Source organism: Chinchilla lanigera, unplaced genomic scaffold, assembly GCF_000276665.1.
Source record: "Chinchilla lanigera isolate Chin_1 unplaced genomic scaffold, ChiLan1.0 scaffold00012, whole genome shotgun sequence".
Lineage (NCBI taxonomy): Eukaryota > Metazoa > Chordata > Mammalia > Rodentia > Chinchillidae > Chinchilla > Chinchilla lanigera.
The window spans coordinates 21,535,023-21,549,585 of record NW_004955413.1 but is presented as its reverse complement, the minus strand read 5'-3'; the positions used below and the strand labels follow the sequence as shown (position 1 = coordinate 21,549,585).

At 38.9% G+C, this 14,563-nt stretch overlaps 1 protein-coding gene across 1 annotated transcript in view; it reads left to right on the top strand.

Annotated features, from left to right (window-relative positions):
- Window positions 1–14,563, top strand: part of Itpr2 (inositol 1,4,5-trisphosphate receptor, type 2) — a gene marked incomplete in the record, with an annotated part of 429,938 nt that overhangs the window by 170,025 nt on the left and 245,350 nt on the right. The window contains 4 exon segments of the mRNA XM_013511399.1: window positions 2,104–2,233; window positions 4,356–4,413; window positions 6,877–7,042; window positions 9,344–9,517. Coding sequence (XP_013366853.1) covers window positions 2,104–2,233; window positions 4,356–4,413; window positions 6,877–7,042; window positions 9,344–9,517 — 528 coding nt within the window.

Sequence of the window (14,563 nt, the reverse complement as noted above, 5' to 3'; positions counted from 1 at the left end):
TCTCTTCTTCCCCTCCCCTCCCTCTTACCTTCCTCTCCCCTTCTCTCTACTCACCCCATCTCTCTCCCTCATTCAGGAGACCCCATGTCTTCTCACTAAATCACATCCTTAGCCCTTTGAAAATTTTTTTCTTTTAAAATTTTGAGACAGGCTTTCACTAAATTGCTAACGTGTTCAGACTGGGTTTAAGCTTGCAGTCCTGCCCCAGCCTCCTAGAGTATCTATCTGACCCTCTCTAAAGTCTTTCTCTGCTCATGTTTTCATTTTTCTCTCTCCTCTTTTTCTTCCAACTTCTATATTTTTTTTAGTTAGACAATTAGAAAGTGAAAGTTTTTATTTTGGTTATATATGTGAAATTAATCTGTGAGTATTCACCTTCAATTAAAAGTGATCAGTGTTTTTTATTAATGTTTCACATTTGGATAATTTGTTCTTCACTTTGTTGCAGAGCATTAATGAAATGCCTGACTTGCTGGGCACCTGCGGCCTAGTTTTGCTCCCTGCCTGCTCCAGGCTGCCAAAGCTAAGAGCTTTCTCACTATCTTCTTTCCCATGTCTTTTTCCTGCTCTGAAAATCCCCTTAGTTACTGGGATCATGTCACTCAATATGTGCTACGTGCTCACCATGTGCTCATAAAAGAATCTCTTTGGTGTTTGTCTTCCCCTGGGGACTGTGAGTTCTTCAAAAGCAGGAAGTACATCTTTGGTACTTTTTTGTGTCCCTGGCGCCTTCCTCAGTACCTGACTGAACAAAGGTGTGGTGAATTTAACCGTACACGGCTGATAGGGGGTGTGTTTCCTGCCCAGAAGAGCACGAATATCTAGCAAAATGAAGGGAGAAAGAAAGAAAGAGAGATGGAGGGGCAGAAGGGAGAGAGAGAGAGAGAGGGAGAGGATGGGAGGGAGGGAGTTTTGTCCCATTCTGACTGGGAAACCAACCAAAGTTTCATTTACAAAAGACTTTAGACTGGACCATGGAAGATATTTCAAAGATGGTTCTTATGGCGTGGAGGGAAGAATAGTCAAGGAAAAGTGGACTCTGAACAGTGTGAGGGGTGCCAGAGAGAAATCGCAGGTGTGCCAGTGTCCCCGGGACAGAGATGTCTGAGAGAGCATGAGGGCAGAAGTGGGGAGGGGGTAGATACGACACAGGGTGGCAGATGTAGCGAGGGCTAAGGGTAGATGATACCACCTAAGCCTTGAGTGGCCATGTTGCTTCCTGTCCAAATGAGAGCCTTTTTGGCACGTAGGGGACACTGTTGATAATTACACCGAGATCAAAGGTTGAATTGGGCCCATCTAAGGCCGTCTGGGTGGAAGATAGCTATGTGAATCCTCTAATCTGTAGCAATTCTGACTTCTTCTCCGATCTGCTATCTCTGTGGTATTTATGTTGCATGGTTTCATCCTCTATCATGTTAATGATGTAGTATTTTGTTTTCTCAACTTGGTTCTTGGTTTCTTGCGGCCAGTGGGCTTCAAGTATTTTCATTTTTGTGGCACTGGCTAGTCTGGAACCTTACTAGCTCCTTAGCTTCTGTCATTACATCAAAGAATGAGAATACTGACGACAGCACAAGCCTCCGATGGGGAAAATCTGTGGCACACAAGAACTAGGTAGTTTCAACTGTTTTCTTATAGCCCAGCTCTAAGACTGACTGTGACGCCAATGGAATCAACTCCGCTATACCTGAATCTCAGCCTTCTTATGTAAGAGTGAGGGTCACAGCTCCAGCATTCTCTCTGGGGACCCAGTGAATACTCTGCTTGGTGTTTAGTCCAATTATGTCACCGTTCCCTCCTCATCCTGACCCTCATAAAGCCTCTACTTGGAACATTCGGGAACAGTTGAGGGGAATGAAATTTCCTTTTTCCCAAAAACTGCTGTGGGATTTGACCAAGACTGACTTGCAGAAATGCATCCCACTCCTCAGTCTTAACACTGCTAAGTGTGCGGGCAACTGAATGCTCAGAGCTCCCGGATAAAGTGACTGGTTCACCCAAAAGGCTGCTGGCTGTGTTCTTGGTGTTGGGCTGTGAACTGCATTTTCAAACACTGTGCTAATGACTATAAAATTTTTCTGCTTTGGTCATTTCTCACAGTTTATCCTGAGTGTCAGACTCGATTACAGGATCTCGTACATGCTGTCCATATATAAGAAGGAGTTTGGCGAGAACAGTGATGCTACTGAGACGTCTGCCAATGGCTCCCCAGACACTTTGGTGCCCTCAGGTATCTTCTTGGTGACAGTGTTTGCTGTTTGCATTTTATCTTTTAAGAACTTGAAAAGGCCCTTCATATCTTAAAAACACAACAGTATTTCTATGAGAGAAAAACGTAGATATCATTTCCACTGATGATGTGAGAGAACTCAGAGGATTAAGTAACTCGCCTGGAATAGCAGAGAAGGTATTTGCTGTTATTTGTGCTAACTCCTCATGTTTTGTGATCTTGCCAGTTCTGTGAGGCAGAGGTGGTATGTACTGTTCCATTGTACAGATGAGAAAACCAAGGGCAAAAGGCTTAAATTACTTCCCAAAAGTCAGGACTCTCCCAAGGTCCCTGCAGCTCCATTCTGCATCCATTTAGCATGATGCTTTTTTAGTAAAAATCCAAGAGAAATTTTTCTGCCTGCATCAAAGTATAGTCAGAATGGAGGGTAAATTGTGGGGAAGCCACCGCCTTACTGAAAATAATGATGGGGTATTCCCCAAAGGCCTGAAGGTGCCTGTTGGTTTGGTTTTGAATGTTTTTTTACTTTGCCTGATTATCAACTTTAATTATATTTCACTTTTCACATTTAAAAGTGTAAGAATGAAGGGACTCTATCTCCAAGACTTGGAGCCTAGCACCAAAGAGCACAGAAACGATTGTTAAGTTTTTGTGAGTATAGAAAGGACTTTATGACAATGAAAAATTAAATTGCCAATTTTTCTGGGTAGACCAGGCCAACCATGGCAGGCTGGAAACTCCACCTCATGAAATACTTAACCAGTTAACAGAATTCTTTTTCTGAGGATAGGACTTGTCCACGGATACAAAACTTTCTGTATACCATTACCACTGGCAGCCTTAGGAACTGTTCTGTTCTTTATCTGTCATTCAATTGACAGTAAGGATTCAGTGATTGCAGATATGCAGATAAAAATGGATGTTTCAGGACTGATGTTTCACTGCCTGTGTCTGAATCATTTGCAAAACCCCAAATGCAGTCTGGCCCCAGCAGACGGGGACCGGCTCGCTGAGAGCAGTCACACTGGCACCTTTGCAACCATCTCTCTTTTCTGCTTCTCAGAAGTATAGAACCCCAGCGGGCCATTTCCAGGAACAAGAAGGCAGATCCAGAAAGTTGTGCTGGCGGTTGAATTGACAGAAGAATCATAATTATTGGCTCCCAGAAGCCAGATTTCTGGAAACATGAGCTCTGAGTGTCAGTAAAGTACCAGAGGGAAGGTCGAGGGGCACCCAGACAACCCATTCTCTCTCATTGGCATGGCCACTCCCCTTGTGTGTATTTCCAAGGGCATCTTTCCGGAGAGCAAGGGAGGCACTGCTTTTCGCTTTGCATATCTTGCTCTATTTTCTTTCCGTATTTTGGAGTTGAGACATGAATTGTAGATTTATCACTTAAACATGTTATTTTTAAAAAGGCATCCCCAGAATATTAGTGGTGGGGTACGGTGAGGACACATGAGTTATTTGCATAAAGAAGAAAGAAAACACCCTTCACATAAAAAAAGAGATGGAATTTTAGAAGTTAATAAGCTTAGGTAAAAAAGACCACTTTGTCTGGATTAAGGAACTGGGGATGAATCTTAGAGTGAGGGTGGCTCTGGGTTCAATTCTCAATACTGTGGAAGAAAAAAAATACTGTACAGCAATAAGGCTCATTTTATGTATGTTTTGATTTTAAAAAGAATGATCCTACCATATCATCACCAGTTTAAGTTACATGTATGTATGTCCCCATATATAGTACACACACGTAATGGAGGTAGATATATTCACATAGATAAAAGGTTCCTTTGTAGATGGTGCTGTCTGGTCTTTTAAATCTACCTTTGATGACAATAATACATTAGTTTAAAATACAGTTTCCATTAAAAAATAGACACAATATTCACAAGGGCCTGTGTTCGACCCCCGGCACCAAAGGAATAAGAAATAAATGGAAACCTTAATTTAAAATGTTAATGTTGAAGTAGAATGATATTGTAATTTTTAAAAGTTATTAACAGACCTGTGGTGGCATAAAGAAATTACGGCAAAACATTTTTTAAGTAAGCTACTATTAGTATGAATCTTGCGGCTCCTAATTAAGATAAAGAATAGATTTCACCTTTATTCCTTGCAGCTATTGTTCCTGATATAGATGAAATAGCAGCTCAGGCAGAAACTATGTTTGCTGGAAGGTACGGTAACATTTACGCATCTTTATCTTACCTGGGAATAAAATTTTACTATAGTTGTATTGCTACTTTGTTATTATTCACCTCCATATATCTATTTTTAGACCCTCGATGTTGCTAATGTAATTTTTACCAGAAAGCGAGCTACCAATTTGCTCTAGAGGAGAAAGTGTTGCTTTTCTTTAGGTCAGGTTAAAAAAAAAAAGGACAAGCAAGATGAGATCCGCATATTAAACTTTTCCCTGAATTCTTTGCTTTTCTTTTCTCAAATAATGACAGCACCAGCATGCCCTTTAACTTCCTTGATATAAACATCACTGCGTCTTGTAAAATACTGCTTCCATGCATCTGAGATATTTGAGGCAAGAAAGTAACTTCTTGTAATGTTATCATTAACTTTATAGGTGAGAAATAAAGCTATTTTCTGCCAGTTGGAAATATCTGTGATTAGTGAAAATGAGATGCCTTTGGCAGAACGACTCTACTTTGCTGTCAGGCGTCCTAGCATTTATTGTTGTGCAGTTGTATCTTTTTTCCCAGAAATGAAGGTAATAGCAATCAAAATAAAAAAGTGAAATAGCTAAGCTAAAATTATCGAGAATCTGGTGTTCATTTCATTAGAAAACATAACAGTCCACAATGGCTGTACTAAATTTTTTTAAAATTTTATTTATTTATTTTTTTGTTAGAGAAACAGGACTAAGAATTAAGGCACTCCCCAAAAAAGGTTTTTATCCTCAGTGAATATTTGGTGTAGGTTTGTTTTTGTATCATAGTAACATTTTTGATGTGTTTTCCTGTTGAAGTATTTCATCATATCTGGAAGAAAGAAAGAAACTTTGCATGATTTTACCTTAGCATACAGCCATGTGCTGTGTAATATTTTGGTCAGTGATGGACCCTGTATACAATGCTGGTCCCACAAAATTATAATGGAGTGGGAAGATCCTATGGACTGTGGCCTCTTAGCTGTCCTATTGTCAGAGCGCAGTGGATTCCTCACCTTTTTGGTGATGCTGGTATAAACAAACTACTTTGCTGCCTGTTGTATTAAAGTGTGGCACATACAATCGCATACAAGACATAATACTTGATGATGATAAAAGATGACTATGGTACTGGTGTATGTCTGCATATATTTTTTCATCGCTATTTTAGAGGGTACATGTATTTAAAGCAGAGTTTATTGTAAAGCGGTACTCTGTGTTAGATCAGTGTTTCCCTTGTGCTTGTTTTAAGCTTGCGTTCTTTTGCTTATCATAGCCTTAGGGGCAGTAGGCTACACTGTCTGCACATACAAAGGCTGTATATGTGTGTGTGTTACCTATATATAGTGTGCGTAAACGTACTCTGTAGTGTTCACACAGTCGCACCATTGCCGAAGCATGTGTTTTTCAATGTATTCCCATCATTAAACAGTACATGCCTATAGATAGGCCCTGTCTTCCACTGGAATCTTATTCAGAGTCCCATTATATCAGACATAAAGAGCTGCTGCGGTGGTGGTTGTGCGTGTGTGGCCTGTACTTCCCCAGCCCTCTCCCCTATCTTGGGGCTCTCACCGGCCCTGGGGAAAATCAGTCATTGGATATGCTCTCCAGAAATGCTTTTGGAATGTGGAGATGGGAATGACATCTGAGGGTCAGGGAGATGGAAGGGTGGGAGGGGGCAGGAGGAGTGAAAATAATTCAGATGCGATATGTGTATGTATCAGTTTCCCAAGATGAATGCAGTTATCATATTTCATAAACATACACTAATAAAAAGAGGGGATATCAAATTCCTGCAAGAAACTGGATTTTTGTGGGAGTGATATTTGTAGTCAGTGCTCCAAACTTTCAAATAAATGTCCTATATATGAACCCAAGAATATGAAACCAATATGTCTACTACGTGAGCTACTGGGTAGAGGAGGATGTGAGAGTCTGGAATGCACAGAAAAGGGCCAGAGAAATAGCTCAGTGGCACAAGCACCTGCCTGGCAAGCACAAGGTCCTGAGTTCGATTCCCAGTACAAAATAAATAAAACGCACAGAGAAAAAATAAGATGTGTCAAGTATAGGCATCTGCTACCCACAATGAATATGTTCATGATGAACCACAAACATGTACTAATAAACAAATTTTTAAAAACACAATGCATAGAAATTTCAAAAACTTTTGGATTAGAAAGATGACTATCTTTTCTCTACAAATAGATGACCAGCTGATCCCAGTTGCCTTAGAACTCCTTCAGTCTGGACCAACTAGAATGGCTAGTCATCCCTGCTGTAGCACCAAACACAAATTTTTCTTTGTGGTTGTTTCCTATCAGTTACATGAGGGGGAAAAAAGTAAAAAGTTCTTCCTTTTCACTCGCTAATTTGGGAAAGAACGGACAAACCTCTGAAAACAGATGTAATTTGAATCACTTTAATATAGATATTATGTCAATGTGCTACTTTGTAACCATTTTTCCTTCTCTAGAAAGGAAAAAAATCCCGTCCAACTTGACGATGAAGGAGGCAGGACGTTTCTGCGGGTCCTCATTCACCTGATTATGCACGACTACGCTCCTTTGCTGTCGGGAGCCCTGCAGCTGCTGTTCAAGCACTTCAGCCAGAGAGCGGAAGTTTTACAGGCATTTAAGCAGGTAAGGCTGAGACTGGAGATACAGCCCAGTGGTCGAGCAGTTGTCTGGCGTGAGCAAGCCCTGGGTTCAATCCCCAGTTCTCCAGGCTGGGAAAAAAAAAAAAAAAGATAAGATGGAGTAGTCTTAATATGAACCAGAGCCAAAACATTGAAAATATTGCTTATAACATCTGCCATGACTTCGGTGTTGCAGAGCTAATGTAGCTCCCTGTCTTTCCCTGGGAACATTTTCTATTTTTGCAGATAGATTGGGCTTTGTCTATGCCAAGACATGATCTGTTTTAGAAAAAGTTCCTCGCAAGTGATATTCAGTTAATCCCTTTAATATCAATGATAGGCATTAAGACTCAGGAAGGCACTGGAGGATAATAATACTATTAGGAATTTTGTTGCCACTGCTATTATTTTGACCCCACATTTTATTTTTTTTTTATTTTATGGAAAAAAGGTAGAACAAAATTTCATAACAAGATGATAGGAGAATAACAGTAATTAATAAATACATTGAATAGTATTATCTTTACAGTAGTTACTCAGAGTACAAGCATAAAAAATTCTCCAGTCGATATTAGTGCAGATCTTCCTTTTCTGTGAACAGGGAGATGCTAATATATAACTAACTTGCATGTCCCCCCTTTTCCCTTACTTCCTTTTTTCCTTTCCTCCATCCTATTTCCTTTTTCCTTTTAATGATTTTTTTCCCACTTCACAGTACCTACTGTACATTTCAGACCTTATGTACTCTAAAGTTTCTCACACCATGGAGAAAATACAATGTTTACATGAGTCTGATTTATTTCACTAATGAGTATGGTCTCAAGTTGCATCCATTTACCTATAAAAGAATCAACTTGCTCCTTCTTTATGGCTGAGTAGTACTCCTTGTATAAAGATATCGTATCTTTTTATCCATTCCTCAGTTAATGGGCATTTGAGTTGTTTCCAGGATTTGGCAATTACCAGTTGTGCTGCTCTAAACATGGGTGAATATATATCGCTGTGGTATGATGTTTTTAATTCCTATGGGAAAATACCCAGATGGGGAATAGCTGGCTTGAATGGGACCTCTAATCCTAGCTTTTAAGGAATCTCCGTACTGATTTTCACAGTGGTTGCAGTAGTCTGCACTGCCACCAACAGTGGAGAAGAGTTCTTCCTCCCCACAGCCCCTCCAGCATTTGTTATTGGTTGATTTCTTGATGATAGCCACTTTTTCTGGGGTAAGATGAAATCTCAGTGTTTGAATTTGCATCTCTCGAATGACCAATGATGTTGAACACTTTTTCATATATTTATTTGCTATTTGTATTTCTTCATGTGAGAAGTATGTATTCATCTCAGGTGCCCTTTTTGGGTTGAGTCTTTGAATTTGGGGGCGGGGGTCTGATTTTCTTTAGTTCAGTTTTCCTCAGTATGTTCTAGGTAGAAGTCCTATGTCTGAGTGACAATTGGCTAAAATTTTTTCCATATCTGTGGATCGTCTTTTCACTCTCTTGGTGATTTCTTTTTTGTGTTCAAAAACTTTGCAATAAGGTGAGGTCCCAGTTGTTGATTCTTGGAAGTATTTCCCATGCAGTTTTACCCCACTTGGTATTGATACATTGGGTATGACAGACAAGAGCTTCAAAATAAATACTTTATAACTGAAAAAAATTATTAATCCAAAAGAAAGGAATTGTTAGAGAGCTAATCTTGTTCTTTGTGATCTTTGAATAAGACATCAACATAAGATTATTAATTAATAATACCTATGAGCTTTCTCATAGGTATTTATATTCTCAGAGGTATTTATATTCCATTAATATTTACTATATTTAATAGGGCACCTTATTAGGAAGGTTTGCAAGAACATGCTAATGAATATGAGATAATGGCAATCACATAACTATAAACAACTTTGCATATATTTGCGAATCATAATACACATACATTATAATAAAATAAAATTTACAATGATGCTTTGGTTGTATCTCTGTTTTCTACTTATGTTTCTACCTGTTTTCAAAGAGTCTCATAAAAATTAGTATCAAAGATGAAATTAGAGTGAAGGTATCTTTTATGTTAAATTACTTTTTTAGTACTTTGAAAAGTCTGGCTATGGCATATATTTTTTAAAAAGTTCTTTATAACAGTGGAATGTACTGGTTGGAATTTACAGACACTTCGGAGTAAATTTTCATGGTCAGCATAATACTGACTTCAATCAAGAAATGTTTAAAGACTTGGCATTTTATATCTAAAGGAAATAAGAATAAGAGAAGTACTACAAATACATTAAGGATTGAAATTCTTTTGTTTTTAGGTGCAATTACTGGTGTCCAATCAAGATGTAGATAACTACAAGCAAATCAAGGCAGATCTAGACCAACTTCGGCTGACTGTAGAGAAATCTGAGTTGTGGGTTGAGAAGAATAGCAGCTATGAGAGTGGAGAAATGGGTGAAAATCAAGTCAAAGGCGGTGAAGAGCCAAATGAGGTTCGTTTCCAAGATCTACTTTGAAATAATCCAAATTACGTATTTTAAGTAAGATATTCTGTAACCATATACTGTACAATCAAAGTTGTTCATGAATTAAAAATGGGCTCTAGTCAACAGAACGTCACATTTTCGTTGCTCAGTTAGGGAGCTCTCTACAGGGCCTCTTCGGTTCATTCTTGTCAGTTGTTACTACCTCGAAACTCACCCGTCTGAAGTTTTTTGCTTTTCTCATTTCCACTGCGGATACTGTAATCTGGGAATCAGGACAGTGACAGGTAGTGGGAAGGAAGTCAGGAAATGACCTTAAGTTGAGACTCATGGGGACAAGGGCATTTTGAGTGTCATCCTTCACTGTCACTACTTATTGTCACCTTGTAAATCATTTCATTCACTACGGCATATCCTCATATAATGTACCAAAATATCTAAAGGGGATGACACTGTGCTTTATTGCTAACATGAAAGCACTGCGAACTTACGTTTGGGCTGAAGAGCTACAGTAAGGTGCCCATTTCCAGTTCTTTGTTGTGTTGGAATTTGCTTTAGCAGTTAATTATTGTTCTTTTCCCATCTTACTTACTTATGACCATTTCTAGAAACTGTGTTTTAGTGGTAATGCTTAAATAAAAGCAGACAAGTACTAGCATCATAATGATAATGCATAAAATTTCTTCAGTGCCTATCTATCTATCTATCTATCTATCTATCTATCTATCTATCTATCTAATCTATCCATCCATCCATCCATCCAACCATCCATCCATCCATCATGCTGGCGGTTGAACCCAGTGGTTCTTGAATACTTGCCATGTGCTTTCATGTTTGTTGTAGTATTCAGAATGCTGTATTTTGGAGCGAAGAGTGGTAGACTAGGAGGAATTAAAATGCTGAAGAGATTCAAAGGGAAATTGAATTGGTGAGCTATACTTGTCTGAGGACTAATTACTAGTTACCTATGTTTTTTGACATTGTCTTATAGGAGCTTTCCCACTAATATATTTGTATAAATATGGAATTTCTACTTCATGAAAATTTGTTTTATGAATAGTTTGCAGGTGGGGATAATTTTTTTCCATAACATATTTAAGAAATACAAGACAGTTTAACATTTATTTAGTAATTACTGCATCTGCCTTTCACAGTGGATGTTTTCATCATAGAATCTCTTTTTAAATTGTTATAATAAGTTTTGGAGATCACTGTAGACATCACATTTCTAAGGCTGAATAAACTGAAGGTCAGAGAACCCAAGCACTTCTTCGATGCACATTATCCCTGTGACTCAACTGAAATTGGAACCCAGCTCTTTTTGATGATAAGATTCAGGTTCTTTAATGAGAGATTGTACTTCCTCAGATGATATTTAATGATATTAATGCATGTATTATACTTTCATGAGTTAGAATAGCTCTTCATTTTGAAAATACATATTTTATGAATAACTATAGTGTTGCTTCCCTTTCCAAAAACATTTTTTTAAAGTGTATGTTCTTTGTAAAGGTTTGCAATGAAGAAAAACATCTTCTAATAGTATAGGTGAGATGCCCCATGAAGAATGTTGATCTCTATCCTGCAATTCCTGAGCACAGAAGGAAAGTAGTATACAGAGCTTCTATCACTCAAGGCATCCTTCTAGAAGTCTTGCATGCATTTTGTGTTTATGTAAGAAATCAGAGGAACAAGTGGTTTGGCTGACGATACTCTAAAGATGAAACTATGTCACGTGTGGGTTATATTCATAATTTTCTAAGGTCTTCAGGTGAATAGAATTCCATCAAGCTGGTATTTATTTGTTGAGTTCAGGAAAGGTTGTGTACTTCATGGAGGAAGTGATTTAACAAAAAGAACTAAGTATTTGCAAGGTCTAGAGGCGTCCAGGCTGGAGGTTGCCTATGGACTATTGATTTCAAGGTCAAACAATCGCAGCAACAACTCAGAGGTCAAGGAGTTGCTCTGGCTGAGCCACCATCTGCTGCACACTTCAAAAGCATGCGGCAAGATAACAGACCATGGAATTCACGGGAAACAATCCCATCTATTGGAATTTTCTTTTTGCCCCTTAGAGTCCCAGAAGAGATGTGCTTTCCTTTTCTCCTGGCAACCACATTCCACTAGCGGTCATGTGATTGCAGAAGCTGAATTGAATTGAGAACTCTCGCTGCAGGGGATTCTGGGAGAGCAGTCAGGGGGACCCGGAGGATGGAAATAAATACTGAGCGTTGGTTAATAATATGCAGCCTAGAGATGACAGTGTGTATGTGATTAATGGCAAAGATTTAGGAATCAGACACGCCAGATTTGCCTCTTTAGTGTGACTTGGAGCAACTTGTTTTCCTTCTCTGAGTTGTATTTTTGTTGTCTATAAAATGGACATAATAATGATCCTTAGCTCAAATTGCTGTAAGGATTAAGTGAACAAATCTTGTGCAATGTAGTAAGTGTGTCAGTTAATGTGATTTCAGTGAGGAAGTGTAAACAGCTCCTTAGAGGAAAGTTACATCATTAAATTTTCAAAAGTCCAAAACGTCAACCTAGAGATTAGTAGAATAATAATGTCTCACACATGCTAGGCAAGTGTTCTACTACTGAGTTACATCCCTAGTTTTTAATTTCTTCTTTACACATTTGGAAACTATTTTGTTAGATGTAGATACATTTACATCTAATAAATCTTATTGTGATTATTATTTTTACTGCAGAATGGAACTCATTAATTGAGAGTTATATTTTTCACACTTGTGAGGATATTTATTGTTCCTTGTCTTCTGGCTTCTGTTGTTATTGTGGAGAAGTCTGTTGTGTGTTGAACAGTTGTGTTTTAATTTTGAAACTTCATCTGGGTGTATATTAAACCTCCTTAGTATGTCTGTTAGTAGAATGTTACTGTAGAATATGCATCAATTTTCTTCTCAAAGTTTTCGTACACGTGACTTTGTTCTATTTATATATTGAATAACCTTCCTTCCTTCCTTCCTGTCTTCTTCCTTCTTTCCTTCCTTCTTTCCTTCCTTCTTTCCTTCCTTTCCTTCCTTCCTTCCTTCCTTCCTTCCTTCCTTCCTTCCTTCCTTCCTTCCTTTCTTCTTTAGAGACAGGGTCTTGCTATGTAGTTCTGCCTAACTTTGAACTCACTATGTAACCCAGGGCAGTCTCAAATTCGCAGTGATCCTCCTGCCTCAGTCTCCCACGTACTGGGATGACAGGCTTGCACCACCATGCCCAGTTTAATATGTTGAATAATTTCTTCATACTTACCCAAGTCTCTCTTGAGCTTTGCTATTTAAACAGTTTACTCCACCAGTTGAATTTTAAACTTTACCATTGCACTATTTCATACCTGAAATTTGATTACCATTCACATCTATTTGGTCATTTTAATCCTGTTTTATGCTTTTTAATTTCTGTGATTCCATATGGCTATTTTATAGCCTGTATATAATACTACCAGCACCTGAAGTACTTGTGAATTTCCTGATTCGCATTTATGATCCTCATTTCATTATATTTCTGGTCATCTTTGATTATCTATCGTCTTGAATTCATGTCCTTTTTGAATGGACTGTAGAGCAGATATCAGCTTAGAGAAAATTTTCACAGGAGGTTCAGAGCCCTCACATATTTCCTCTGCTGTCCTTCCCCTCTGTTATTAGCATCTAGGATTCTTGTGGTACATTTGTTCTAATGGACAAGTTGATATTGGCATGTTTTTATTCACTGCAGTCCATTGTTTATTTAGGATTCGCTCTTTGTGTTGTAAATTCTGGGGGCTTTGACAAGTGCATAATGTCGTATATCTGCTCCTTTAGTGCCTTGCAGAATAATACCCTTGCCCTACCAGCTGGCTGTGCTTCACCTGCTCGTCTCTCCCCGCTGAGCCCCTGGGTCCCTGGCAACCACTGATCTTTTTTACCGTCTTTGCAGCCTTGCGGCTTTCAGGATGTCATAAAGTGGAATCATATAGTATACCACTGTTTTAGACTGTCTTCCTTGATTTAGAAATGTGTATTTTAGGTTCTTTCATGTTCTTTTGGAGCTTGATAGCTCATTTCTTTACTGTATAATAGTCCATTGTATGCATATACTACAGTTAGCTTATCCATTCCCCTATTGAGGGACATCTTATTATTTCTAGTCTGGGGAAATTTAAAATAAAACTTTTATAACCTTGCAGGCTTTGGGCCCATTATCTTTTTGATAGAGTGATTGAATAGGAGACGCCTTCCTCCCTTAGAGAAATTGTGATTGCCTCGGCCTGATGCCAGGGGGCGCTGCTGGTCTGAGACCACATTGCTCCCTTCATGAACCCCTCGCTTGAAAACAGGAGTTTTGGGTTTAGCTCCCCAAACTTGATGCTTGCTCAGGGCTCACTCAGTTTCCTGGTTGCACAGCTAGTACCGGCTTTTGCTTCCTGGGACCCTCTTCCTGTGGCCTGGTAGACTGCAATCCTCTGATCTCACGTCTGGGCCCTTTTTCCCCCCTTGGGGCATGGAGGATGGGAACCTCTGGGAGTTGTCCACCCCCTTTTGATGTGAGTTCAGAAATGTGCTTAAAATAGGTATATATCTAGAATCTAGTTGTATTCAGCAGGAGGTTATTTTTCAGTTTTAAGTTAGGTATCCTTACAGAATTCCTCCGGAAGTGCTTATTCCTGTGGTTAGTAGGACTTTTAAAAATTTTTTGCTGTTGTTACAAGCTTACATTCTTTGGAACTTCATATGTGAAATTCTTCTGAGGCCTGTGTTTAATTTAGAGGTTTCAGTTGCTTCTGTGAAGCACTTTGAGATACTGCATTCTGTAGCCATATTAAATACAGTTTTGGTTTGGGGCTGTGGGGGCACTTTATTAGTGGGAATTAGAGTCCTAGACCTTGAGGAGAAGTGGGATTACCTTTGTATATAGGTTCCTCAGTAGTAACTTTGACCAGAAACAAGGCCAAGGTCTATACCTTTTGACACTTCTGCTGGCTACAATCTTGGCTTGATTTAGCATGGAGGTGTCTACCTTTGGTATTCTTGGCTTTGTTCAGGGGTCAGTTTGCCTTTTTCT